This window comes from Seriola aureovittata, chromosome 24 (genome assembly GCF_021018895.1).
Source record: "Seriola aureovittata isolate HTS-2021-v1 ecotype China chromosome 24, ASM2101889v1, whole genome shotgun sequence".
NCBI classification, from domain to species: domain Eukaryota; kingdom Metazoa; phylum Chordata; class Actinopteri; order Carangiformes; family Carangidae; genus Seriola; species Seriola aureovittata.
Window position 1 is genome coordinate 11,604,868 of NC_079387.1, and position 25,482 is coordinate 11,630,349.

Consider the following 25,482-nt stretch of genomic DNA (forward strand, 5'->3'; position numbering starts at 1 on the left):
AGGGCAATTCCACCGTTTTCTGGAGCTAACACGGGAGTTTGTGCCCGTGTTGTGCAGTTAAAGGAAGGTCTGCCGTCCCGGCAGCCCGCCCTGCTCTATCCAATCAGCTGCTTTGACACTGATTAAGGAGAATGAAATTCCTATCAGAGCGTGGAGTCCAGGTGGATGATGAAACAAAGATCACAGGAGAGGCGTATAAATAAAAAAGCCTTGTATACATTTTTCATGTCAAACAACTTCAAACGGCCGAGGGCCTTCAGGTGCCGGCGGCGCACTGCGCAGTATTTCTCCCCGCCGAGCCTCCGCCAGCACTTTTCCATAAACATGGAGGACTTATTGTGCCGCTGTGACATTTCCAGCGCACGCCGTCGCGGGGCACACGGGGTCGCAGCAGGTACATTTAATGTAATGAATGCCTACTTTGATCCGGCGCTTTGCTCTGCACCTTAAAAGGGTAGCGATGTCTGAGAGGAGACTGATGGTGGAGGGGAACGCCATCGAGAGGAACGTCATCTGTCTGAGCCGCCGCCGCCGCACTTCTCTGCTCCTCCAGTAAAGTGACACTTCCTCCTCGTGACGCTCTGAGATTTATATCAGATATAAATCGACATGAGGAAATCTGGATTCAGATATTTCTGCAGGTTTATGTGCAGCTTGTTTAAAGTGAACACACGCTGCAGACCGTTATTTTACCTGTTATCCTGCAGTGGCTTCTGTCCTCAGTTATTTTCACAGACCTGTATTTCCAGTAAAATGTTGGCTGGAGGCAACTAAGATTTAGACCCAATGTTCCTGCAGACCTGTCTGTCAACCAATCATTTTGATTCCTTCATGAAACAAAAGACTGGAGTAGCAGCTCAGGAGAAAGACCCAGATGGAAACTTTTTTTGCTGGAGCTCGAGCGTGGAGCGTTTTTCACGCAGCCTTCGAGGAGATCAGACGTCACATGACCCAGTTTGTCTGATGACAAAAAGAAAATTCTATGGCTACGACCACGTGTTCACTTTAAAACACAAAACGCCGTCTTCAAATAAAAAGGCAGTGGTGTGGACGCAGCCTGTTTCTGCCTGTTGATCTGTATTTCTGCCTCACAGCATCATCCATGAGGGAAAAGGTCTGAACTGTTATTGACAAGAAGGTAAAAACCTCCTTCCTAGTTTAAAAATCAACACTCAACATATGTGTTGAGTTCAGGCAGAGCACTAACTATTACATCCAGCTCTCAGTGGCAGAACAAGTGGTCAGTCAGGGTTAAACCCCTCCCTGCAGGTTGGGCAGACAGAGCTCAGGCTTGTGAATGGGCCTGCTGTGTTGTGGTGCCGGAGGCCAAGCTTGTGCCGCTGAGAGCGGCGGCAGGCTGCCAACAGTGTGAAGCCGGCCTCACTGAAGCTGTCATAACTTAGTTTCCAGCCGTCCCAAACACTGTGCAGGCGCTGAGGCCAAAACAAACGGAAAGCACGTTTGGCTCCGTCTCGCCAAAATGTCATTGTTAAGTTATTCACCGAAGCTGCTGGATGTGGCTGCGAGCGAGAGAGAGAGAGAGAGAGAGAGAGAGAGAGAGAGAGCAGTAAAAGCCAAGTGCAGTGTGTGTTTGGTTATTTGAAACTGTGGAACAAGCTGAGAACTAACAATTTCACTCTCATACATCCAGAGAAGAAGAAAGACGGCGGCTCGTGTTTGCATCGTTCACAGAACTGAACACAAAACTCAAACATTATAAAAAGTCAAACGCACCACAGATATCTTTCTGCTGAAACGACAGTAGGAATGACGTGCAGCGTCCTCTCAGGAAGGATAAACAGCATCGTTTCACAGTTACTCACTCCCACACTCAGCTCTCCTTCATGCGTCAGTCAGTCTGAAGCGACGCTAAACCTTGTTAGATATATCTAATGTTACTGCTAACCAATTTCAAAATGATTTACACATCTGTACAAAATGGCCTGCTGAAGGTCAGAGGTCAAAACAGGTGCAGTTGGAGCTTTGATGATGTTCCTCTCTTCACCGTCCGTGTTTTTGCTGTTTCATCGTTGTGCGATAACGAAGCTGAGAGCTCATTGATTTCTGCAGCTCATCAACATGGAACACTGTGACTCTCCTTCTTATCAAGTCACTTCTTTCAATCCTTAAAGTCACTTTTTCTAGAATCAGGTTGAAAAATCCGGTGACAGTGAAAGGTACGTAACTGTTGAGTAAATATGGATCTAACGTGTCGACTGAAATCTGGCACACGGTTTATTCCACAAGCTGCTGGATCCAGATACTGAAGGATCCGAACTACAAAGAGGTTTAAATTACTGATATGATATCAATGAAAGCTCTGACAGCTGAAACTGAGGAGATCCACTAAAGAGAAGAGGTATCACTCTGTTGGAACTCTGTGTTACAAGTAAGAATTTTTAATTTTCCTAGTTTTGGTAAAAACTTTCCCTGAGAAATAAATATGAACCTGCAGTAACTGCAAAGTGCATGTGACTGCATGAAGATAGAGAATTTCTCTTTCCAAAAATGTTCCCTGTCATTTGAACCTTCAACCTTCTGGTTCCTAACTGTTCAGCTACACACAGACCACAGTGGCCTCAGGGGCTGTAACACACACACACACACACACACACACACACACACACACACACACACACACACACACACACTCTCTCTCCAAATCACTCCACACACACTTCTGTCCCATCCAGCCCTCCCAGTGGCGGCTGCTGATATAAATTACAGGGGTGGGGGTGTGTGTGTGTGTGTGTGTGTGTGTGTGGGGGGGGGGGGGGGGGGGGGTCGACCCAGGCTTTTCCATTGGTCCATTTATCAGGGGAAGTGGCACATTAATAAACACATCTCCCCAGAGGTGAGAGGAAGTAACAGAGATGAATATGGCTGCCAGTCCTGAACGGCCTCATCCGAGCCACCGCCATCATCGATAAGAAACACACACCTGATCCTCTACACCTGCCCCCCCCACCTCCCCCAATCATCACCATCAACCTGAGCTTCATCTCAACTTAAGCTAGTTAAACGTCCAAATTAGCATCCCACGACACCAGCCCCACCAACGCTAATGTGTTTGGTAATAAAGCTCCTGAGCGGAGACGTCCCTCGAGGAACGAGCGGTGATGTTTTTCTCTTCTGTGATTTGTTGTATCATCATTCAAATTCCATATGTCCCGGGATAAAGACATGTCCCCTCCCTCTCGGGTCTCAGAGCGCCGCTTTCTAAACGGATAACATATGTTGGAGATTTGTATCGGAGGACATACTTAGAAACAACCTTTTAGCCCCCGTCATTAAGGACGGCAGTGAAAGCAAACAAAGCAGAATTAATCGGTGGGGGAGGTTACGCTCAGAGCTTCACGCTGACGTAGGAATAAGCCGAACGTCGGACGTCTGTGACAGGAAGTGAAGGTTTGATCCACGCCAGATGTGCTTCGCCCCAAAGCGTTTCTCAGTAAAGTCATCAGTACAGACGGCCTTAATGTCGACGGTGGAGGAGGCCTTGTTTTAATATCATGAAGCCTGGACGTTAGCTAGCAGTTAGCTTCTCTCTTTTGGCACATTACTGCCCCCAGCTGTCAAACAGGGGAACGGCCAGTCTTTTCGTTTAGCTTTAGTTTGGGTGATCTGACATGAAGTGCTAACTACCTACTCAGAAAATGTGGTAAGATTTCAATTCAGTTCAATTCTATTTTTCTTTATGTAGCACCAAGTTATCTGAAGGCAGAGCAGGTGCAGTGTCTTTTTAATATTATTTACAGAGACACTTCCAGGTTTCTGGTTACTGTCCATCCCTCAGAGGCAGTCAGGTCAAACAGCTGGTTCACAAGATAATGCAAAATCAAGCGTTACCATTTTAAAAACACACTGCTTTGGTCCTGTATTGATCTTCACTGGATATGATTATAATTTCCCTGTGGGTGCCAGAAATCCAAAGCATCGTCCTGTAATACCGACCCAACACTAGGTCAAGTCTAATATTGGTTATATTTATCGTCCTTATCAGCTCATCTGAAGTATAAAGGAACCTCCATCACAGGCCTCTGTTAGGATTTGCTTTGGGCAACAATAATCCCAGTTTTTTTAAAGAATAATTGATTAGAGAGAACTGCAGAGCAACATCAACACGCAGGAAGTTTAGAGCCACTTAGTTCCACAGAGGAGTTTAAATTTCAAGTCCTTGTCTGAATTAACATTTCAGAGCTGAGAATCGATCAGATCGCTCTGCATACATTTCCTCACAGTTGAAATCAATTCTCTGTAAATTGCCCTCATTTAACATCGTGAAGTACAAGCCAGACTGTGTGATGTTTATCTGAAGTAATTACGGGGAATTATTGTGGGAAGATTGATTGGTTATGTCTGAATCTTAATGGGGTCGCCACATGTGGGCAGATGTCAGAAGCACGGCCCCGCTGGCGTTCGTAAGGACACATTTCAGGACCAAAGACGCAGGTTATAAAACGTGGGAGGAAGACGCTGTTTAAAGGACAGTTACAACATGTTACTTCTACTTTATGGATGGCTTCACTTTCAGTTCCTACTCTTACTTTTATCTGTAACTGAGTGGCTGCTTACATTTCAGGAAATGCCCCTATTCTCATATATGGTAAAAAGAAACTGACAGCCTGAAGCCAGTTAGCTTAGCTTATCTTAGCTTAGCATAAGGACTAGAAACATAGGTTTACACAGGGTTATGTGCCAGACTTTTCTCTGCATTTCTGAAAGTCACTGCTGCACATAACGACCTGTTGATTGATACCTGATCAGTTAGAGGCAGACTGAATTATGGGAGATTTGTTCACTTATTGAAAGAGAGTTTGGTTTTTAGGACTCAAATAAAAATAAAATGACTTGATAAGCTGGAGATTCTTCCTCTATTACAACTAAACCTCTCAACTGTTTGAAATTTGTGTCACTGGGACAATTTCCAACCAGCTGCAGATTGACTTTTCTTTCAGTGGATTTCCTGCTGCCGCCACGAGACTTGGGTTTATTTCATAATATCCTCTGCCAGGCTCAGTTTCCATCACTGTGAACAAATGGTTCACTGTATTAGCTGTGAATCAATCTTGAGCACTTATTGATAGGGGTGTTCTGTGTCCGTGGGGTTTGAGTGTCGCGGGGAGGCCGCGGCGGCATCAATCACGTCGGTCCCGGCCGGAGCGAAGCAAGCTCCCTCCCTCCTCGACGCTTTAGCGCCTCGATCCTGAAATAGCACGAGCGGGCGACAGGAAATACGAAGACGACAAGGAAGTGATGAGGAGAGGAGTGACCGTTCAGATTCCAGGAATCATTCTTTTAGATTGAGAGAGTTTAGAGTCTCTCAGGTGAGCGGAGGGAGTCTTTGGGATGTGGGGTCAGAATGAAGGAGGTGAAGCATTCATCACCTGTGTCACATTAAAACCAGGTGTCTATGGAAACCTTCACACAGATCAACTGCAACAGCTGAGTTATAATCATCCTTAGTATTTTCACAGACGACGATGTCAGCGAGTTAAAACCATCACGCCACCAGAGCAGACGTCCGCAGTGTGACAGTTTAATGACCTGTTGACCCACCTGTGTGTCCACAGTGTCTCGCTTCTCCAGCCCCAGACTGACGCCTCGGCTGAGCAGGAAGAGGGCTCTGTCCATCTCGCCGCTGTCCGACGCCAGCATCGACCTCCAGACGATGATCCGCACCTCGCCAAACTCTCTGGTGGCCTACATCAACAACTCGCGCTCCAGCTCGGCCGCCAGCAGCTCCTACGGACACCTGTCGGTCGGAGGACTCAGGTAACTCACCTGAAGACACACTCCACATGAACACACTGTGAAAATGTTGCTCCTGGCTAGTGGCTGTCTCATGTTCAGGTTTTAGGTTGTTGGAGATGAAATATTCTCCTGTTCCTCTCCTGTTCCTCCTACCTGAAGCATTTATCTCCCATCTAGCTCCTTTTTTCCATACCTCCTCCTTTGCTTCCTGCCGCCTCCTTTCTTTCTCATCTTTTCTTTTCCTCCACTACCTTTTGTTTTCCTCATTTCCTTTCCTTCCCACTTCTTTAAAAATAAAAATGTCAATTTAAAAAATGCAGGATCACTGTGGATCTCATTGACGTTAGCTTCTTCTTCTGCTCCTTGCAGCCCGTCCTTCCCCTTCCCTCATCCCATCAACCCCATGGCCTACCAGCAGCTCCTCTCCCAGCAGCGGGGGCTCAGCGCCTTCGGACACACTCCGCCCCTCATCCAGCCTCCGCCCACCTTCTCCAGCCGCCAGCCGGGCCTCGGCCTCTCCTCCCTGCCGGCCTCCGCCCACAACAGCGACCTGACGTCCAAGGTAAAAACACATGTCAAACAGCTCATCTCTTTTTGTTTTACTCGTTTGCCAACACACAGAAGTTTGTTTGGATATATCGTCAATAAATAAGATTAAATAAGTCTGTGTATCGGCTGTTCATCACTTCTAGAGTTAAAGCCTAAAACCCTCAGTGGAAAGGGATCAGCTCTGTGAGTGTGTGAGTTTATAGAGACTTATTCTGATGAGCTGCTGGCAGCCACTTCCTGACCAGCAGAGCAGAGAAGTGACTGATCTGAAATGGTTTGATTTCAGTCATTTTGTCTTGGACTCATTGAAAGACAGAAAAGCTTTGAGAAGCGTTTTGCGGATCAAAGACGTGGAACAGAGAGAAACAGCGTCTGCTCCTGTTGCTGGAACATTTCTGGGTTAATGTCGGAGCGTTCAGATAACTGCGGTCTGTGTTCTTGTGTACGCTCTCAGGATGATTCAGTCGTCCCGTTGTTCTCCTGATTTCTCTGTGGATTTTGGCCGAAGGAAATTCCCCTTCTTGCTCTCCAGGTATTTCTTGTTGGCAGCTGCTGAAACAGCTTCTTAGCCAAACCTTGAATTTAGCTGCTCCGCTTTCATACTGTTTGTTCTCACGGTGGATTTTATTTGCCGCCGCTGCCTCTTAAAGCCGGCGTTATCACCCCTCTTCGGCGGGTCACAGTTTACTGCTGTTATGATTTGTGGTGTCGACCTCAGAACAAGCAGCGTCCCCTCGGAGGTAAACACTCGGTGGGGGAGACAGTTTGGAGGGTGACCCATCATTTCCCTCCACCCACACCAGCTTATCCTGTCAGCTCGTCTGACTCAGCCTGAAATTATAGATGTGTGTTAAAGGTCAACGAGGGCACGGGGAGGTGGAGACTCTTCATCGGCTCGGTCTCTACCGCCAGAGCTGATCTTCATACAGTGATGAATCAGTTAACGACGACGAGTGAAGGCTTGTGTTGATGTTTTCCATCAGGTTTCAGAATCTGGAAACTGAATCTCTTCTTCTTCCGTCCTCAGAACCCCAGCGGCGACTCGGCCGTCAGCAGCACAGTCGACCCCATGATCACCAAAAGGTCAAAGGTCAAGAGTGAAGCCGAGGGACTGCGGCCTTTGTCTCCTTGTTCACCGGTACGAGAGACAAATCTTTTTTTCACATCATGTAACAGTTTCATTAAACCTCAGAGGGCTTGTTCTGTGTGAATGCTTTAATTATTAAATCGTCGTCGACCTTTGGACAAAGTTTTTAAAGCGTCTGGTTCTGTGAGTAACTTCACGTTTATTTAGTTCAAATATCAGAGATGTCTGATAATCTTTGGACAGATCAACAGTCGTGTGAGAAATTAGAAGCAGTTACTGCCTTTAGCTGATAAAGACACCGACACGTTCAAAGTGAGGAACATTCAAAAAGCCTGAGAGGAGATTTTATAAAGAGGAAAATAAAACCTGACATCCTTTTTTCAGAACATTCTCTGGAGACATATTTGGTTACATCAGGGTATTTTTTATTATTTATAGAGGGAGGACGTTTACGGGTGTTTTGTAAAGTGAGGACAGTTTTTGAAATTGAAGACGCTGGAAACCGAGGACACTTTTGGAAATCAAGGGCATTAATGGAAAGTAAGAGGACTTTGGACAAGAGTCAAGACATTGTTTAAAGTGAGGACAGTTTGGTAAAGTTAAGACAGTTTTGCATAATGACGACATGTTTGTAAAGTGTCCTCATTTGCATGTGATGAGCTCCTGAGTGGGTTTTTTCTGCCGTTTCCTTTGTGTCCTGCTCCATGGCGTGACTCGCAGCCCCAGGGAGCCGCAGCCCCCCCCCGACCCCCTTGTAAAATATGTCTCAGATAAAGAAAAACTCCACATGATAAGAGCTTTGCATCCATTCATTTGGTCGCTCCTGCTCCCCCCCCTCCCTGCCCCCTCCCTCTCTCTCTCCCTCGCCACTGTAAACTGTGCCAGAGCACTTCATTTTCATGAAATATTGGCCGGGCTTTATTGTCATCTGAGGAGCCTTTTTCTCTTTCTTTTGACAAATTTGCGGCTCCTCTCCGATAGCGAGGCAGGTTTGGGCTTGATGCATGGGGACGGCGGTGCGCACAGTCGTCTTGGGGCCACCAGAATTGATGAAGATAGTGTGCGTGGGGCAGAGACAAACATGCTGCAGTCAGCAAGTTGTGTGTGTGTGTGTGTGTGTGTGTGTGTGTGTGTGTATTGTAGAGGCATACAGGAAGCCGGGCGGGACCAGCCGTGTGTCAGTTTCAGTCTTACAACATGCATGTGTGCTCTTCCACTGCCGTCTTAATGAGGACATTTAACTCATTAGTGAAACGGTGAGTGAGGACTTTTTGGAGAGTGGGGACATTTATGAAATATCAAAAGGTTTTGGAAAAAGTAATGACGTGTCAGGAAAGTCAAAATGTCTTTTGGAAATTGAGGACATTTTTAATTGTGAGGACATTTTTAATTGTGAGGACATTTTTGCAAACTGCAAACCTTTTATTAAAAAATCTAAATACTTTTGGAAGTTTTTTAAGTTCACAGACTTTTTTTTGAAAGTGAAAAGTTGTTATTTTTGGAACGTGAGGGACTTTTTGGAAATTGAAAACATTTTTGGAAAGCTGTCAAATGGGTGAGAACTTTTCTGAAAGTCTGAATATTTTTGCAAAGTGAGAAAAGGTTGAATCATGAGGACATGTTGTCTTGGCTGTTTAAAGGATTAAAACTGGGCTTGAAGGTGAGAATCAGATTTAAATGAAGGATTGTAGGAAGCATTTTGTCACGTGAGTCTCACTGATCATTCTCTGCTGTTTGAAACACAAAGTTCCCGTTGTTTGTTTTTCTTGTGCGTTTGGTTGGTTTATCTTCACACTGCCTAATTACAAGCTGCAGCACGAGCTGTAAGCAGAAGTCACATGTGTGTATTTGTGGTGGAAGTTGTCAAAACAAATCTGATTCCAAACTCTTTAACTTTAGTGAACCATGATGGATTTAATCTGTAATTTACTGTCTCTGCTGCTCAAATAAAACATATGAACAAACAGCTGAATGAGTCTGAACAGCTGTAAACTGTTCCACGTGTGCTCGGCGTGAACACGCCCGTAGAGGACGAAAACTTGATGTAAATGAGTGATGAAAATGGAAGATGAACTGGTTTAAATCAAATGTAGCTAATTGTTTTCTACTTATAGCTCACAGTTTAAGTCATGTCTGATCTCTCTCCACAGAACCACCACGGCAGCCTGTTGGACCTGAAGGACGACGTGGACCGGGACGAATGCAAACAGGAGCCCGAGGCGGTTTATGAAACCAACTGCCACTGGGAGGGCTGCACCAAGGAGTACGACACGCAGGACCAGCTGGTCCATGTAAGTGAACTAAAGAATCTCTGCTGCAAAAACATCAGGCCACGACTAAACTGTTATCCGACCTTTAACTTGGAGAAAAGACTCAATGCAGAAGATTCAATCACAAGTAAGGGGACCTTGAGTTAGGAGGACTTCCTCAAACGACCGTTCCCGAGGTGAGGACTGAAGTCTCGGAGCAGACACCTGAGACACCTGATAAGGAAAGGTTTCCAGTCCGTCCTCTGCTCGACGACCGGGCGTCCAAACCGTCATCAGTTCCATGTTTTCCCATCACACCGAGCGGCGTCGTGGTTAAAAGGGTCTTAAGCATTCCACACCTCCACTGAAGCACAGAGAGAAGAGAGGGAGCAGGGTGAGGGGATTAGTGAGGGTCTGGGGGACTGGGGGGGGGGGTCTGCTGTTGTCCGTCATTCATTAAACTCAGATTCTTCTTTCTGTCTGAAGAAAATCTCCCATAAAGCACCTCACCGCCGCCTCACCTCTGTGATTGTTTAAAGCAGCTATGTGTGGCATTTTCAAACATCAGTGTTTCATTGTCGACATGATTCTGAGGCTTTGAAGTGATTCCTGTAAACAAATGAGACTGTGGTCGAGCTAATTGTGAGCAGTATTGTTACAGAGCTATTGTTTTCTACAAATGAAGACCACATCTCCATCACTTCCTTCCCTCTCTGGCAGAACGCCACTCTTCTTCTCTGCCATTTAAAGATAAACATTTATCATTTCCCACTGACCTGTCATCGTTTCATCCCGTCTGCTCTGGGAGAACAGCGCCCTCTCTCTGTTTGGTGTTTTCATGCTGGAGGTGTTGGTACTTGTATTTTTTGTAAGTCTTGACGGAGGCAGGCTAGCCGTTTCCCCCTGCTTCCAGTCTTTATGCTAAGCTAAGCTAACCACATCCTGAGTCCAGCCCGACACTTAAAGACATGAATCCGATCTGAACATCTCTCTCTCAGAACTGAAAGGAATAAGCTTCTTTCTCAACGTGTTCAACTCTTCCTGAAAAAGGGTTTCAATGATTTGATAAGTAGGTGATTAAAAAATCTAAAAAACAAAAGGATCAGAAGAGAGAAGAAGAGAGAGAGACTGAAAAATCCTAAAAACTTTTCTCATAAAACAAGTGAAAAAAATCAGTTTGACCAGTTTGAATATTTTAACTTTAACATCATTTTAAAAAAACAAGAGAAAAACAGAAGTTAGTAGAATTGATAAAAACGTGTCTTTATACAGGATGAATTCTAATTATCGCCCAGAGAGATTTTACGACAATAAAACTTTAACTGAAAAATGACTGGTGAAAAGTAAGATTTTTAAATTGTGGGACTTTTTGGATTTCACTTTTGACCCCGACTTTCATCTGGGCCGATATAAAGGATCCATGTTCTGCTAATTAGTGGGACTGTAACACTTCTCTCTGCTGCAGCCTTCCTCTGAGGTTTACACTGAGAAGATGGATTTCTACAGAAAGATCCTGCCGAGAACAACATGAGAGCCTCTTAGTGGACAACTCTCTCCACAAACCACTCATTTCTCTGTGTGTGTGTGTGTGTGTGTGTGTGTGTGTGTGTGTGTGTCCCACAGCACATCAATAATGACCACATCCATGGAGAGAAGAAGGAGTTTGTGTGCCGCTGGGAGGACTGTTCGCGGGAGCAGAAGCCCTTCAAAGCTCAGTACATGCTGGTGGTTCACATGCGCCGACACACAGGGGAGAAACCACACAAGTGCACGGTGGGTAACGGATGGCCTCGGTGCCCCGACGGGCCCCCACAGGCCCCCGGAGGGCGGCAGCTCATTCTCTAAACACTGAATGCATTTTTGTACACCCGTGCACACGCACGCACACACACACACACACACATGCACGCACACACACACCCTTGGGAGGCCAGGACTGAAGATTGCTTTCTTCTTCTGCTCATGGCCGATTATATAAATACATAAATCTCACAGCAGCTACTTGATGTGAAAGTGTCATTAACGAATAAAAGACCCTCAAGATGTTGAAACATTAAAACTGCTGCATCTTTTTAACTGAATTCGTTTTCATATCACAGCTGAAGATTTCTCATTACATTCAAATTCTGATCAACTCGTCAATAGATTTATTGACAATTGGCTCATTTATGTTCATGAACAGTGAAACTGGAGCAAATTATAATTATTAACATTTTGTAAATAATCTTAAATAATTAGATTAAAAAGAAGATGATCGCTTCATCTAAACATTATTTTCTGGATCAGCTGATCAATCATTCGTCTGCACAATATAAAATCCATTATAATTTCTCAGTGACATCTTCCAACGTTTTGAGAATAAAAAGTTCTGCTTGAAAACAGATAACTGACATTAATCATCACATTGTTTTAAAAGGAAGGATTTTTTTGGGTCATAATTTTACATTTTAAGGAGTTACATCATTAAGAGTGGACTTCTCCTTGTCAATCTTTTTTTTCATTGTGACAAGCTTAAACACATTAGCATAAATACCTAAATGAATAAGAATGTAGATTTATTCTTTCAGACGAAGCAGATTATCTGTAGTTTTGTAATAAACCTATTTTCTACTTATCATTATTAATATGAATCAATATTAATATTTGAAAGAGACTGTTCCTGTCAGGATATAAACAAACGACTGACCTGCTGTTTACAGTCATAGACATTGTGTAGATGCATATTTTATCATATATTTTAGTGATTTTGTTCTTTATTTAGTTAAACAGATGCTGCCAGTAAAGACTGTATCAGTGGGACTAACGCTGGCCGCTCTCTCCTCTGCAGTTCGAGGGCTGCTCTAAGGCCTACTCTCGTCTGGAGAACCTGAAAACACACCTGCGCTCACACACCGGTGAGAAACCGTACGTTTGCGAGCACGAAGGATGCAACAAAGCGTTCTCCAACGCCTCGGACCGAGCCAAACACCAGAACCGGACGCACTCCAACGAGGTACGAAAGACTTGTCACCTTTCCTCCTAACAGCCACAGCTGATGCCAATCACTGCTCTTCCTCACACACTGACACTTGATGACAGAGCGCAGAGGTGGCGAGTTCAGCTTCGCGTGGCCCACATTTCCCTTACATTAGACCTGAGGCAGCGCGGTGTGCACGCCGCCGTACAGGTGTCCACCACCATGTTTGTGTGTTGCTTCAGTACCGCTGTGTATGTCTGCAGACGTTTGTGAGTAAATAATGAGCTGTAGACATAATGAGCACAACGGCCCACAATGCATTAGGGTGAATCATGCTCGCCGCTCCCCCTCCGCCCCGCAGAGTGGGACCACCTGCAGACGGCGAAGACAAAACGAAACCTGGAAGCGTTTCAGAAACCTCGCTGCTTATCCATCAGCAGGGCGGCAGAGTGGGAATTCACCGTCACTGCAACAACCCACGAACACACCGAGGCTCTCATACCACACACACACACACACACACACACACACACACACACACACACACACCTGTACACAGACAGTAACTGCATGCACAGTGAATAACCTAATAAAATCAAAACAAGACTCTCTCTCTCGACCACAACGATCATTTTATCTGCTGACACCGGATTATTTGGACTTGAAGGCGCCGCAGCTCAGCCAGTCTTCTTTGTCTCTGCAGAAACCCTACGTATGTAAGATCCCCGGCTGTACCAAGCGATACACAGACCCCAGCTCTCTCAGGAAGCACGTGAAGACGGTCCACGGCCCCGAAGCCCACGTCACCAAGAAGCAGCGCAGCGACCTGCCGCCCAGGCCGCCGGCGCCCAGGGAGAACGGCGAGAACGAGACGGGAACCAGAGAGAGGATCCAGAGGGAGGACAAGGTATCGGACAGCGGCTCCCCCAGAGGCGTGGAGGACTACCTGCACGTCAAATCCATCAAGACAGAAAACTCTGTGGTAAGACGACTTTATACGGTTCAGAAAGGGATTCTTCATACTAACTGCTCTACACTGCCTTTTCTTCAGCTACACTGTTAGCCTTCAACCTAATCAATAGAGACATGAGTATTGTAAATAACAGCAGCACACCTCTTCATCCTAACGTTTCTTCTGCTCGGTGCCTGACTCTTCATTTCTCTCCTTCCCTCCTGACGGACAGACCTTGCTCAGGTGAGCTCACCTCTGGTTTGTTATCTCACAGCATGTTCCGCCATCTTTCACCATCCTTCAATGTCTTGTGCCATTTTACTTCATCAGGTGAACAGTGTCATGCCACAGTGAGATAATGATAAAGAGGGGGGGGCTACACAAAGCAGCTGCTGACACATAGGTAGCCATGGTAACTGAAGGTACAGAAGTTAAAAGGCCTTTATTGTTCTGGCTACAGGATTAACAACCTCACACCTGAAGAAGGAGTTTTATTGGATAGTGAATGAACCGATCATATACATATATACATATCGAATCATATTCATCATTATAATAGTTTTTATTTGTTCGCCCGCTTGGCTTCTCTTTAATAACTCGACACACTCAAACTGAAGAATCGAGGATTATAGATTTCTATTTGTCAGGTGACGTTAATAACCGACAACACGAGAGACGGTGTACATCACTTTCCCTGTACACAGGCAGTTTAAACCTACAGTGGAGACCTATCAAACACCCATCACAGAGCCTGAACATGATAAAAGCCACTGCAGGATTAATATTCAAACACTGGGAATTGGCTGTGGAGCTCTGTGCAAACAGAGCCAGCTATCAAGCTGTGATCAAGACAGCTTTTTAGCAGTGAATATATTAGAGACTGCGAGGAAACAAGGCTGGGCAGGACCGATTCAGAGGGATACACACTATTATTTACACAGTATTGTTCTTAAGTAAAGAGCAATGGTTGAATTACTCATTATGTTGAACTCTACATAACAAATGAACTCCCATTTACTCCAGTAAAACTAAACATGGTGAAAGTGACGATAGCAAATGTGAAATCCTTCGACTGACTTACTTTGAAGTCGTAGTAGTTTAACTTTATGTCTTTGTTAAAAAATATGAGAAAAGAATGTTTTTACAGCCTGATGCTTTTCCTCTTCTTTTCTTCATTGTGAACAGTCGGTGATTAAATGAAGTCATGCAGGTGGCAGAAAGAGAAGCTCTGAATTCACCATGAATCTAACAGAAACAAGTGAAAAGTTCACACTCACCTACATGTTAAAAAGCCCCCACCCTCAGAGTTTGTGGAGAAACAAATGTGATCACATCTCGTGATGATTGGCCCGGCGCTCTGGCTCAGGCTCAAGCCGTCTTTCATCCTGCCCATTTCTAATTCACAGACAGACTAAGACGGTCTGTAATCTGCGGTGCGCCCCCACCTCTTCACCCCATCCCAAAAAACACTCATTATTTACAATTAAGCTGGGGGAGGATAAAAGACTCAATGATTCACTGTTCCTCGTGCCATGTTAACCACTGCTCCACTTTTGTTCTGGTAAAGAAAAGTTGTTTTTTTAGGACAAATAGTTGTGTCTTTTCTGTTTTTCTCATCCTCTTTTCATCTTGTCTGCTCTTTCTTTTTCTACATTTCTCTTTCCTCTCGCTCTGTCCATATCCTCCATTCCTCTTTCTAGATGTATCAGTCCAGCCCTGGCGGTCAGTCATCATGTAGCAGCGAACCATCACCACTTGGCAGTGCCACCAACAATGACAGTGGAGTAGAAATGGCGGCGCACAGCGGGGGAAGCCTGGGGGACCTCAGCACCCTGGACGACCTGCCCTTTGTGGAGTCCTTGGGCTTTGAAGATTCCACCGGCGGAGTCGCGGCCGTGGGTCTCCACTTCCGAAAGCAGCTCGGCACCAGCCAGCTCCTGGAGCATCTGAAGAGGGAGACGCTGAAGACAGTGAGGGACTCGTGTCGGTGGGCCAACAACCCAACACCCCCGGTCCTCGGCACCAAGCTCCCACCCATACCAGCGAGCGGTGAGTGGAGAGAAAGCAGCATTTTTATGACAATTAGATCCAACAGTTACAGTCAGAGTAAGGATTAAAAATATCTGGGCTCAAGGTTCATGAGACTGAATGAAAACATTTCCATCTCTTCGTTCCCAGGGTCCCTCCTGGAGAGTCCAAGTATGGGTGGTGGTCCGGTGTCCTTCCCTGGTTTAGGCTTGGGTAAGCTGAGCTCTGGTAAAGCCACTCTGCTGGAAAACCTGTCAGAGCGCCGTGACAGCACCTCCAGCACCCTGAGCTCAGTTTACACCCTCAGCCGCCGCTCCTCAGGCATCTCCCCCTGCTACTCCAGTCGACGCTCAAGCCAAGCCTCGCAGTTCGGTGCCAACCGCCCCAGCAACCTCAGCTCTGCCGACTCTTACGACCCCATCTCTGCAGACATCTCACGGCGCTCCAGTCAGACCAGTCAGTTCGGGGGGAGCAGCGGAGGAGCAGGAGTGTGCGGAGGAGGGGGCCTGGCCGGCCCTCTCAGCCTGACCCCAGCCCAGCACTACCGCCTCAAAGTGAAATACGCAGCTGCCACTGGGGGTGCACCACCTACCCCTCTTCCATACATGGACCAGATGTATCTGAAGACCCACTCCGCCCTGTACGGGGACCCCCAGGAATCCTCCACCACCAACAAAGGCCTGCCCTCCAGGCAGTACAGCAGCTACACCACAAGGAGTTTGATGCCCCATGAGGTCCCGTCTAACATCCCCCGCCGAGCCAGTGACCCTGTGAGACGGGTGACCATAGATTCTCTCAGCCAGCCACAAATGCAGCGCTACAACAGCATGGGTACACTGAATGGGGGGGTGACCATGCAGCCCTATCCGCCTCCTGCATCAGATCGCCGTCATTTATCCCAGCAAGGCTGCCAGCGACCAGACGGTCTCCAGCGCTACCCTTACAGCCTGCGGCCCCCCAGCATCTCTGAGAACATCCCCATGGAGACGATAACAGGTGACATCCCTGAGGAAGACCTGATGCTGCCTGACTTCCCCACTGACAACAGAGACACAACCTGCAGAGTGTCAACCAATCAACAGGATTTCCAAGGAAACCCCACTCTCCAGCAGCAGGCGTACCATCAGGGAAGGATGGCCGTCGTCAATAGCAACATTAACCTGACCACTCCCAGTGTGAGTCCAGGGCAGCAACGACCCAAGTATCCATCTTCACCCGGGGACAGTAGGACCACTTTACCTGTCTCTTTGGGACTCACGGATGTCGGCCAGCACCACTCCAGACTTCAGGTCCGAGGGAACCTGGCTGTCCTCCAGCAAAACCAGAACTTTGGATCCATTTACAACAACCAGCAGATGATTCAAAACCTCACTAACACAACACAGCAGAGATGCAAACAGCTGAATACTGAACCAGGAGCAAACGGCTTCCAGCAGCAGAGATTCCAGCAGCCGTCAAATCTCAATGAAGCCGTTAGCGCTCAGTGCAGGTTCAACGAAAGCATCGCTCCCTATGATAAGAACGGTAACGCCAGCTATCCGACTTGTAGCAACACAGCAGCAGTGAATGGGAGCATGCTAAGCCCCGCCCTCAAACAGGAGCCCGTTGACATGGAGACCATCGACATGCACTTTGCTGATGCTGGATTTCAGCCTGTGCAAGTTAAAACTGAGGACCATGATGTATCCATCATGATTTCAGATCAGCAGAATCGTAATATGACTTCCCAGAATCCCTTGCAAACTGGGAATCACAGCCATCTCCAGCCAAGGCCGCCAACAGAACCCAAATCTATGAACAGGCACCTTCCAGGTCCGAAAGTGACGCAGCAAATGAGGCATCAAAGTAATGCAAACCCAGAAGTTGCTTCCAAACGATCCAATGGTGGAGTTTTGGGACTTCACTGCAGCGACAGCTCTGACGACAACGCCATGTACTACACAGGGCAGATTCAAGTATTTGAGCCGAACGGGAACTTGGAGCATCATGTTTCTCCGGTGGTGAACGTGCCTCCCTTTGAAAACAACACAGCATCTCTGAGTTCAGGCGACAACCAGGCGTCCAGGACTGTCGACTGTAACGCAGCACTGGAACAGGCGCAGATAGACTTTGATAGCATGCTCGACGACGGGGATCAGTCCAGCCTGATGTCAGGGACCTTGAGTCCAGGTCTGCTCCAGAATTTGTCCCGCAGTTCCTCCCGCCTGACAACGCCCAGGAACTCAGTCACGTTGCCCTCGGTACCGGCGGGAACAGGGAACATGGCCATCGGAGATATGAGTTCACTGCTGACTGCTCTGGCAGAGGAGAACAAGTTCCTCAACTTGATGTCTTAGCCACATGTCAGAAAGCTCCTCTGACTGAACTCTATTTGCAGAAGTGTTGAACTCCTTATGCACAATAAACATTCAACCACAGACTTCAAACTGATGTGACTATGTGCCAAAAAGCCTCTGCAGTATGTGACTCTTGTTTTCTTGTACAGTCTCATTTGTTAATTATTTAAAATGGCAATTTTCTATCTTTTTTAAAAGCCATATTTTTGTTTTGTTTGCCTTAGGTAGTAAATATGATGTAAACAACAGAATTCAGTTGTGGTACAGGTTTGCAGTAAGATCAGTTTACTAAGTGCCTGGCTCAGCCAAAACATATGCATGTTGTGCATATGACAACATTTAAAATGTTTAAATGCAACCAGGTAATTATCTGATATCTACATATTTGGAATGTGTCATCATCAGCAACTTGTTTGGAACGTTTTACACTGTAAATTACTTGAGCTCAACTTTATCTCGTCACGTCGCTCATTTCTGCTCGAGGAGAAAACGGTTCAATCACAACCTTTCTCCCTCTGTCATCACTGCATTTCAAGTTTACAGTCACTGTCCTCAGTGAGCCATTATTTGAGTGCTGCATTGCTGTTGAGATTAACTGTGACATCTCAGTGTCAGGCATCAGAGACTTGATATGTGACTGGAATTATGAACCCGTGCATTGGAAAAGAAAAATAAAGCGGCAGTGCTCCTGCAGCGAGAGGAGACGTCAGTGTGTCGTCCTGAATCCAGAGGAGAGAATCAAACCGTTTCCTTTTGTACATTGTTGCACCAGTTCGTCCTGCTGGTTATATGTAAATATCATTTGTACATTTTTAAAAAATACAATATTGATTTTTCTAAACAAATATTGTTTGTGTTGTCCTTCATACAGATGTTTTTATTACAGAGGTTTTGTCATCCAAACAGTATGACATCATCTGTCAGCGACCACCAATATGTTACATCTGTAGTTCAGTGAGGCACGAGAGCTCCTCTGTTAGGGGGAAGGAGAGTCAGTGGTTTGGGTTAACATAACTAGTTGTTAGAGTAAAAGCTCTACTAAGCGAAGTTTAGGGAGAGGTCGTGGTGACGGTTTAAAAATGACCGTATTCTTTATTCTTTATTAACTGTAATTATGAAGGCATATTCATCGTTGACCCATCCCTCCACCAAAGGATGCAGGTCATGGTCTGAGTCTACGGGAACAGATTGAAATGAAAAGATGACAGCGTCATGATAACAGCTGAAGAAAGCTGCGGTCTGTTCTCGGACATGTGCTGTCACCCTTCTTGTTGTGACTGAGTAAATATTGTTATTCATCAGTCCGTCTCTTGATCGCTTCAATAATTCAACAACAAAACTTTTGTCTTTGAAGCCATGTTCCTGCTCCCCTTGCCAACAACGCACTTTCCTCAAGCCTTTCTTGTTGAATGTCAGACTGAGGCGCCGCACATTCTTAAGACGCTGCACGACGTCTTTGAAATAACTTCCCCTGACCTCGTCTTACCTCGCCAACAAGAGCGGGCTTGACATAATGTAAATTCTCACTCAGAGGCTGATGAAAAAGGACGCTAACAGGAGGGGAAAAGGCTAGACGCGTGCCGAGCGGCCGCTGCTGCTGCAGTTAGCCTGTGTGTACTTCAATATTAGCTCTGACAGAGCGGCCCAGAGGACGCAGCTGCTGAAACCACATAAAACAAAGCAGCTGAGAGGAGCGAGAGGTTCCGGGGACGCAGCGCTGAGCGTTAGTGAGAGGAACAAATGATTTTAGTCTGTCAGGGAATTCAGCCGAGGACACGTTTGATCTGGAGTTTGTGATTGCTTTTGCCACTGGAATTCCTTATTCTCTGTGAGATGTGAAGTGGGAGAGAAAATAGCCCCGGGCTGTGAAATCCAACCAGGCTCCGAACAAGAGGTGGAGATAAGACTCGCAGAGATCACGCATTACCAGCACCTTCATTTATTGATGGAGATAACGGCGTGAGAAAGATGAAAGACGGACTTCAGCATCCCGCCGACAAATCCATGGATTATAATAGTAATTATAATTCATTATAAAAGAGCAGGTTTCAGTTATGAAAATGTCACGTATGTTACTTCAAATAAGATGATTTTGGAGGGACAGACTTTAGAAAGAACTCATTTCATTCCTACTGTGGCTGGGCAGAGAGGATTAAATTCATATGAGCTTTTTAAGTCAAGCCTTCAGCATTTTTTATTTAATAAAGTAACAACAAGCAAGAAGAAGAAGTTGGTGATAATTATGTTGACGAGTTGAAGAATTTGAAGCACAGCCTTTTGGAGTCGTGTTTAATTCTCTCTCTCCTCTCGACCAGTGCAGGACTGATTTTAGGTTTAGTGTCTGTGTTTCACGTCATGAAATGAGAAACTAAACATCTGTGTAAATCTATGGTATTATTAAAAATCTAATAGTTACTGGTGGGAAATCCAACATTTGCTCCACTTACCTCCTCCTGCAGATGTCTGTGAATCCATCCTCCTGCTTCAAACGTTGAAGGTCTGTGCTGTAACAGAGACAAAGACCAATCAGAAATCTAAGGGACCAAATACTGTGAAGCAGCAGCGTTTTCCTGCTTTTATTATATTATAAAGACATTATATTGGGTAAAGTCAGATTATCAAGTGCTAAAGCAGGTGAAAGGTGCATTGCGGGGGTTCCCTGGCAGAGACTCAGCGTCTGATTAAGGGCCTTGCTGCATGCTCTTCCCCTCATCTCCCTCAGATTTAATCAAAAATGCCACAATTAAGGAAAAATTAAACAAGTGAATTCCCAGATCATCACTTCAATCCCAGATTTGAAATGAATACAAAATGAATTGACTTGTCTAAAGTAAGGGAGCACTCAGCTAAGAGCCATCTCCAGTGAGCACTCGGGGCTGGTGGAGGTTTTACAGTGTGAGCTCATGGCGGGGCAGTAAACAGGCCCGTCTGCCCAGAGTTTAAAGGGCTTCACAGGAATGTGTTTTACAGCGAGCGCTGCATTCTCCGGCGTCTCATGGGGCTCGGAGCTCCAGAGCCTCTTTATGAGCCACGAGCTTTTCAAAACAGTCGGACAAACTAACAGCTACCTGCAACACACACACACACACACACACACACACACACAGCGCTACCTAAAGCTTAAATTAACCTGAATTTAATCCTGAGATGATGACACATTCTCTGCAGCATGGGGTCCATCAGGCCGACTGTAATTATCACATCCACTGTAACCTGCCTGTGGCCTGCTGGCCGAGCAGCAGCAGCAGCAGCAGAAAGGCAGGAAGCGGCTGAAGCTGGAGCATCCATCAATAGGTGGAGGTGGGAGAGACAAAACATGAGGACCTTCCCCCCAAAATGAAAAATATGAAAAATCCTCTTTTATCTTCCTGTAAAAATATTTCCCATGATTCATTTGACATTTTTTACTCTTAAATAAAACTTTGATCCCATGTGATTGGCAGTGAGCAGCTCACACCTCCATTATAATACTGCACTCGACTTTGTCTGTGTGTAACATCACAAAATCTTTAATTCTCTCTCTTTAAATCTTTACATTTCTAAAAGTGCAAACTGAAACTAGAGCTGAGTGATTCATCTGATTTGATTTTCCATTACGATTTTGTCTTCCAGTGATTATGAAAACAAGATAAACAAGATAAAATCATTATTGTGCCGCTATTCCACAACAAATTTCAGCAAACCTACAAAAACCATCCACCCATCCACTTCCTGGTTACGCTTCAGCGTTCGTTAGCAACGTAAGTAGGTGTATGTTTTGGAGTTACATATTTGATCTCATTTATTTTTATTTATTTATCTATTGATTGTTATTTATTATTTTTATGTAGTGAATATATGTTTAGTAGTTTTCAGCTGGTTATGGAAGTACACTAATGTTACAATATAGTTGATCTTATTTATTTTGATCTAATTTATTTGTATTACTTTTTATATTATATATATATTTAGATATTGTTTTATTTATTTATCTCTGTTTTTTTTTTTTTTTTGTTTTTCTCTTGAATTGTATTTAAAGAGACGGTTTAAAGTCAGTGACTAATCATGATCTCAATATTGATCAGAATAATCATGATCGCTGAAATGAATCATTTACTCTCTTTCACCTTCTGATCCAAGGCTGTAGGTGAAGGACGGAGGATGGAGCCAGTTAAATCACAAGGTTAACCGCTGTGGGCTCCTCCATGTTTAAGGCGGACCCACCACCCACCAGCACGGGAGCCACAGAACTCATCGCTCTGTGGGGTCAGACACCGAGTCTCCATCGCTGGGACCATCGCCGTGACGATATGGAAAGTGACGAGCAGGCAGACATGTATGCTACCAGTCCAATCACAGCTGTGACAATCGACCCAGCAGACGCACTCTGATGTGAAGGAGACTCGCAGCTCTCCGCTCTGACCTCCACCACCCTCTTCCTTCCTCCACCCTGATGACACCACATCACATTACCGTGTTATTATTGCTCATGTGACAGTCTAACAAGGCTGAATCCCTCCTCCAGCTCCCAGTGTCAGTGCAGATGATGGATAGTGCTCTGCAGTCAATGATGCCTCATTCATTTCTATTAGACTAATATGTAAATTCCCCCCAGAGCTCAGCCTCTGCCTCCTGGAGATGAAGACAATATTCATTTATAAATCAATTTCAGAAGCTTGTGGTCAAACTGGCAGCTGAGCAGTCTGTCTGTCTCTATTTGTATCTGACTACAGATGATCAGACACGCAGTCCTGAATATGAGAACAGAAAGCATCTATTCACACAAAGGTAAACTGGAACCACAGAAACAACACAACTACAGCCCGACAGGCTTCTGTTAGAGTCTGCAGAACAACAAGGGTTGGACAAACCTCTCCACCTCAGCCAAGAGTTTCTTTTATAGAGCATAAAACACACTTAGTGAGATCTGTGCAGCACCTGTTCACATGTCTGTCTTTGGATCAAAGTGTTGGACGGACAAAGGGAATAATAAACTGACTGAAATCATCACCAGGCCTCACTGCCAACAACCAGACACACATGAATAAACAAGCACACAAACATCCAACCAAACAGGCAACAACCACGACACAGCGACAAACAACCAAACTCTCGCATCAGGTTGGCACGTCTGTTCTGAAACGGCCCGCAGATTTTTAAGCTTGTGTTACGAGGTTCACCTGCATGGCGCTCCAGGAGAACCACCTCAGCAGGTATTTAATAAAGTAAGTTTAAATGTCATTTTAATGGTAACATTCTTCTTAAGATTAATAAATAAATAAATAAATAAATATACATTAAGCTCTTAAATTCAAATTTGAGCTATATCTTGTCTCAGCATGTGGACATCATGTGTGAAGAGATACATTTACCTATAGCCACGCCCTCTGACAGGCTGTTCTTATTGATAATAATATGACATCATTCTTATCAAAAAGCATTTATTCAGTTTTCTTCTTTTGTAATAATAAAAAAATAACCCCCCCACAGTAATGCCGTCTGATATGTGATTCAACACAGTGCTGCTCACCTCCTTCTTCAGCTGGGACGAGGAGCCGGCTCATTGGTAGGGTTCAGGGATGGGGGGGCACAGCTGGATCTGTTGGGCCTGGCACCAGACAAGGGCAGAGAGAGCTGAATCAGTTTGAACAGTTTGCTAAAGTTTGTCTGCATTGATTAAATGTCAGCTAAAAACACTCTTTTCATGTTGGCACACACACACACACACACGCACGCACGCACGCACGCACACACACACACACACACACACACACACACACACACCATTTTAGTTTCATACATGTGTTCCAGTGGTCTACAGCGCTCCATAACATAGGAGCCATGTCCCTGGTGGACACCAGGAAAATTACATGTATTTGTTTCATAGGACAAATTCACCTGGTGTAAAATAATAAAACTATTTTGGAGACTTCAGAATAAAAACCTAATAAAATCAAATGTGTGAATTTATGTGTAATGGGATGAATAATTGTAGTTTTAATTGGTTTCAATGAGGATATTTTATCCATGAGCTCTTGAGTGTATTATTGACATTTTATAGGAACTGATGTTTAAATTCCAAAATTCAACCTCCAAAAAAACAAAACACAGCCATGTCACAACGTGAGCCATATGCATTAATACAGCCAATATGACTCAAATGAAAAGGATAAAATCGTCCCTGAGGCTTAAGGCAACTGATGCTAGTGGCACTAAATTAGCCTGTTCCTCTACGGACTAAGCTAGCAGGTTAAATCTTATATATTGTCTATGGTTAATTTACACCACTCATTAACTACACCCACCTGTTGTGAGACAGACTGGTGACACGCCGTCTCACTGCCTCTCTCTCTCTCTCTCTTTTCTCTCCTGTTTTCTCTTCTCTTTTCTTTGTTTTCGTTTTTGAAGCCAAATATTTATTTAGGACGTGAAAACATGGCGCCCAGCTGTTCATTCACTGCTAGCAAGTTCTCTACGGCGCCGTTCGCGCCGTTCTCCATAGAGAGCAGGACCGAACCATTTCACGTAATTAAAGGGGGGGGGGGCTGTCTGGATGATTACTTTTTACCAAAAACAAAAAAAGAAAATAAACCGTTAGTTTTATTAGTACATTGTATATAGAATATGTAAAACGATGATAAGTTAATAGCTTGATATTTTTAAAAAATGATCTAATGTTCCGATAATTTTCAGGGGCTTAGTATCGTCCTAACCCCAGGTCCTACACACTGATGGCGCATCTGAGTTTAGGTGACAAGATATCCAAACTTTGTACAGAAGCTTCGTGTGTTCAGAAAAAGAAAGTATACTCATATCCATGGTGACAATAAGACGGACTACTCTGTCTTATTCTGTAATGATAAAGAATTCAGAGACAAGATAAATATATAGAAATTATGATTATAGTTGTGTACGACAGCAGATGGAAACCAGAGCGCAGGCTGTCGTAGCAGCACATTAATGCCCATCGTGTCACAATCACATAAGCTTTAAATGTCTGAGTGTCCACATACTTTTGACCATAAAACAACACTTTCTGAGTGGAATCAGAATCACACGGTGGATTTCCTGTATCACACCTGGAAGCATCTGTAACACATTAGGATCTGTATGATCCACAGCACCTTGCACCTGCACACTTTTTTTTTTTTTGCATGGGTGGCCCCTGTGGGATGAATGTATTATTAAGCTGCAGCTCCTCTCATTTCAATAGGGCCACCTCCCTGCCAAGAGCGAGCGCTGGGGCCCCCGTGTCAACGCCTGCTTAATATTAACTAAGGCCCTGTGAATAATCTTCATCCTCAGAAACTGAGGTCAACACTGCAATAAAGTCTTAAAGGACAAAAACACTGGTATGGTCCTTTAACAAGACACTCAGCACTGACCCTGAAAACTTTAATACAGCCGGGTGTGAGGTAATTTCACTGGTCTCCAGGCAGCTTTGCATTTTCCTGAATGAAATGACACATTGACCTGCTGCAGGGAAGGATGGTCAGGGACTGATGGAGATCTTTCTGAGGTCTGTGCAGCTCCTGGAGGAACTGCTAATGATTTATATAATATTTCTAGTGAAGTTTGATCTCGTCTGAAAC

The 25,482-nt window shown here is 45.1% G+C and overlaps 1 protein-coding gene and 1 long non-coding RNA gene across 3 annotated transcripts in view; one reads left to right on the forward strand and one right to left on the reverse strand.

Moving 5' to 3' along the window:
- Positions 1-18,742, forward strand: part of LOC130165409 (zinc finger protein GLI2-like) — a 64,363-nt gene extending 45,621 nt beyond the window's left edge. The window contains exons 6-14 of the mRNA XM_056370666.1: positions 5,574-5,775; positions 6,124-6,316; positions 7,331-7,441; positions 9,541-9,681; positions 11,263-11,412; positions 12,467-12,631; positions 13,299-13,577; positions 15,248-15,596; positions 15,726-18,742. Coding sequence (XP_056226641.1) covers positions 5,574-5,775; positions 6,124-6,316; positions 7,331-7,441; positions 9,541-9,681; positions 11,263-11,412; positions 12,467-12,631; positions 13,299-13,577; positions 15,248-15,596; positions 15,726-17,911 — 3,776 coding nt within the window. The 3' untranslated portion in view covers positions 17,912-18,742. The remainder of the gene's footprint in view (positions 1-5,573; positions 5,776-6,123; positions 6,317-7,330; positions 7,442-9,540; positions 9,682-11,262; positions 11,413-12,466; positions 12,632-13,298; positions 13,578-15,247; positions 15,597-15,725) is intronic.
- Positions 5,667-24,366, reverse strand: LOC130165481 (uncharacterized). 2 transcript variants are annotated; one of them, XR_008826807.1, is made up of 5 exons: positions 24,196-24,366; positions 23,421-23,498; positions 20,359-20,415; positions 6,167-6,304; positions 5,667-5,755 (listed from the first exon to the last, which is right to left on the reverse strand). It is a non-coding gene; the product is annotated as an uncharacterized LOC130165481 (long non-coding RNA). The 2 variants fall into 2 exon arrangements; XR_008826808.1 differs by lacking the exons at positions 5,667-5,755; positions 6,167-6,304 and adding an exon at positions 9,905-10,003.
- Between the last annotated feature and the right edge of the window lie 1,116 nt (positions 24,367-25,482).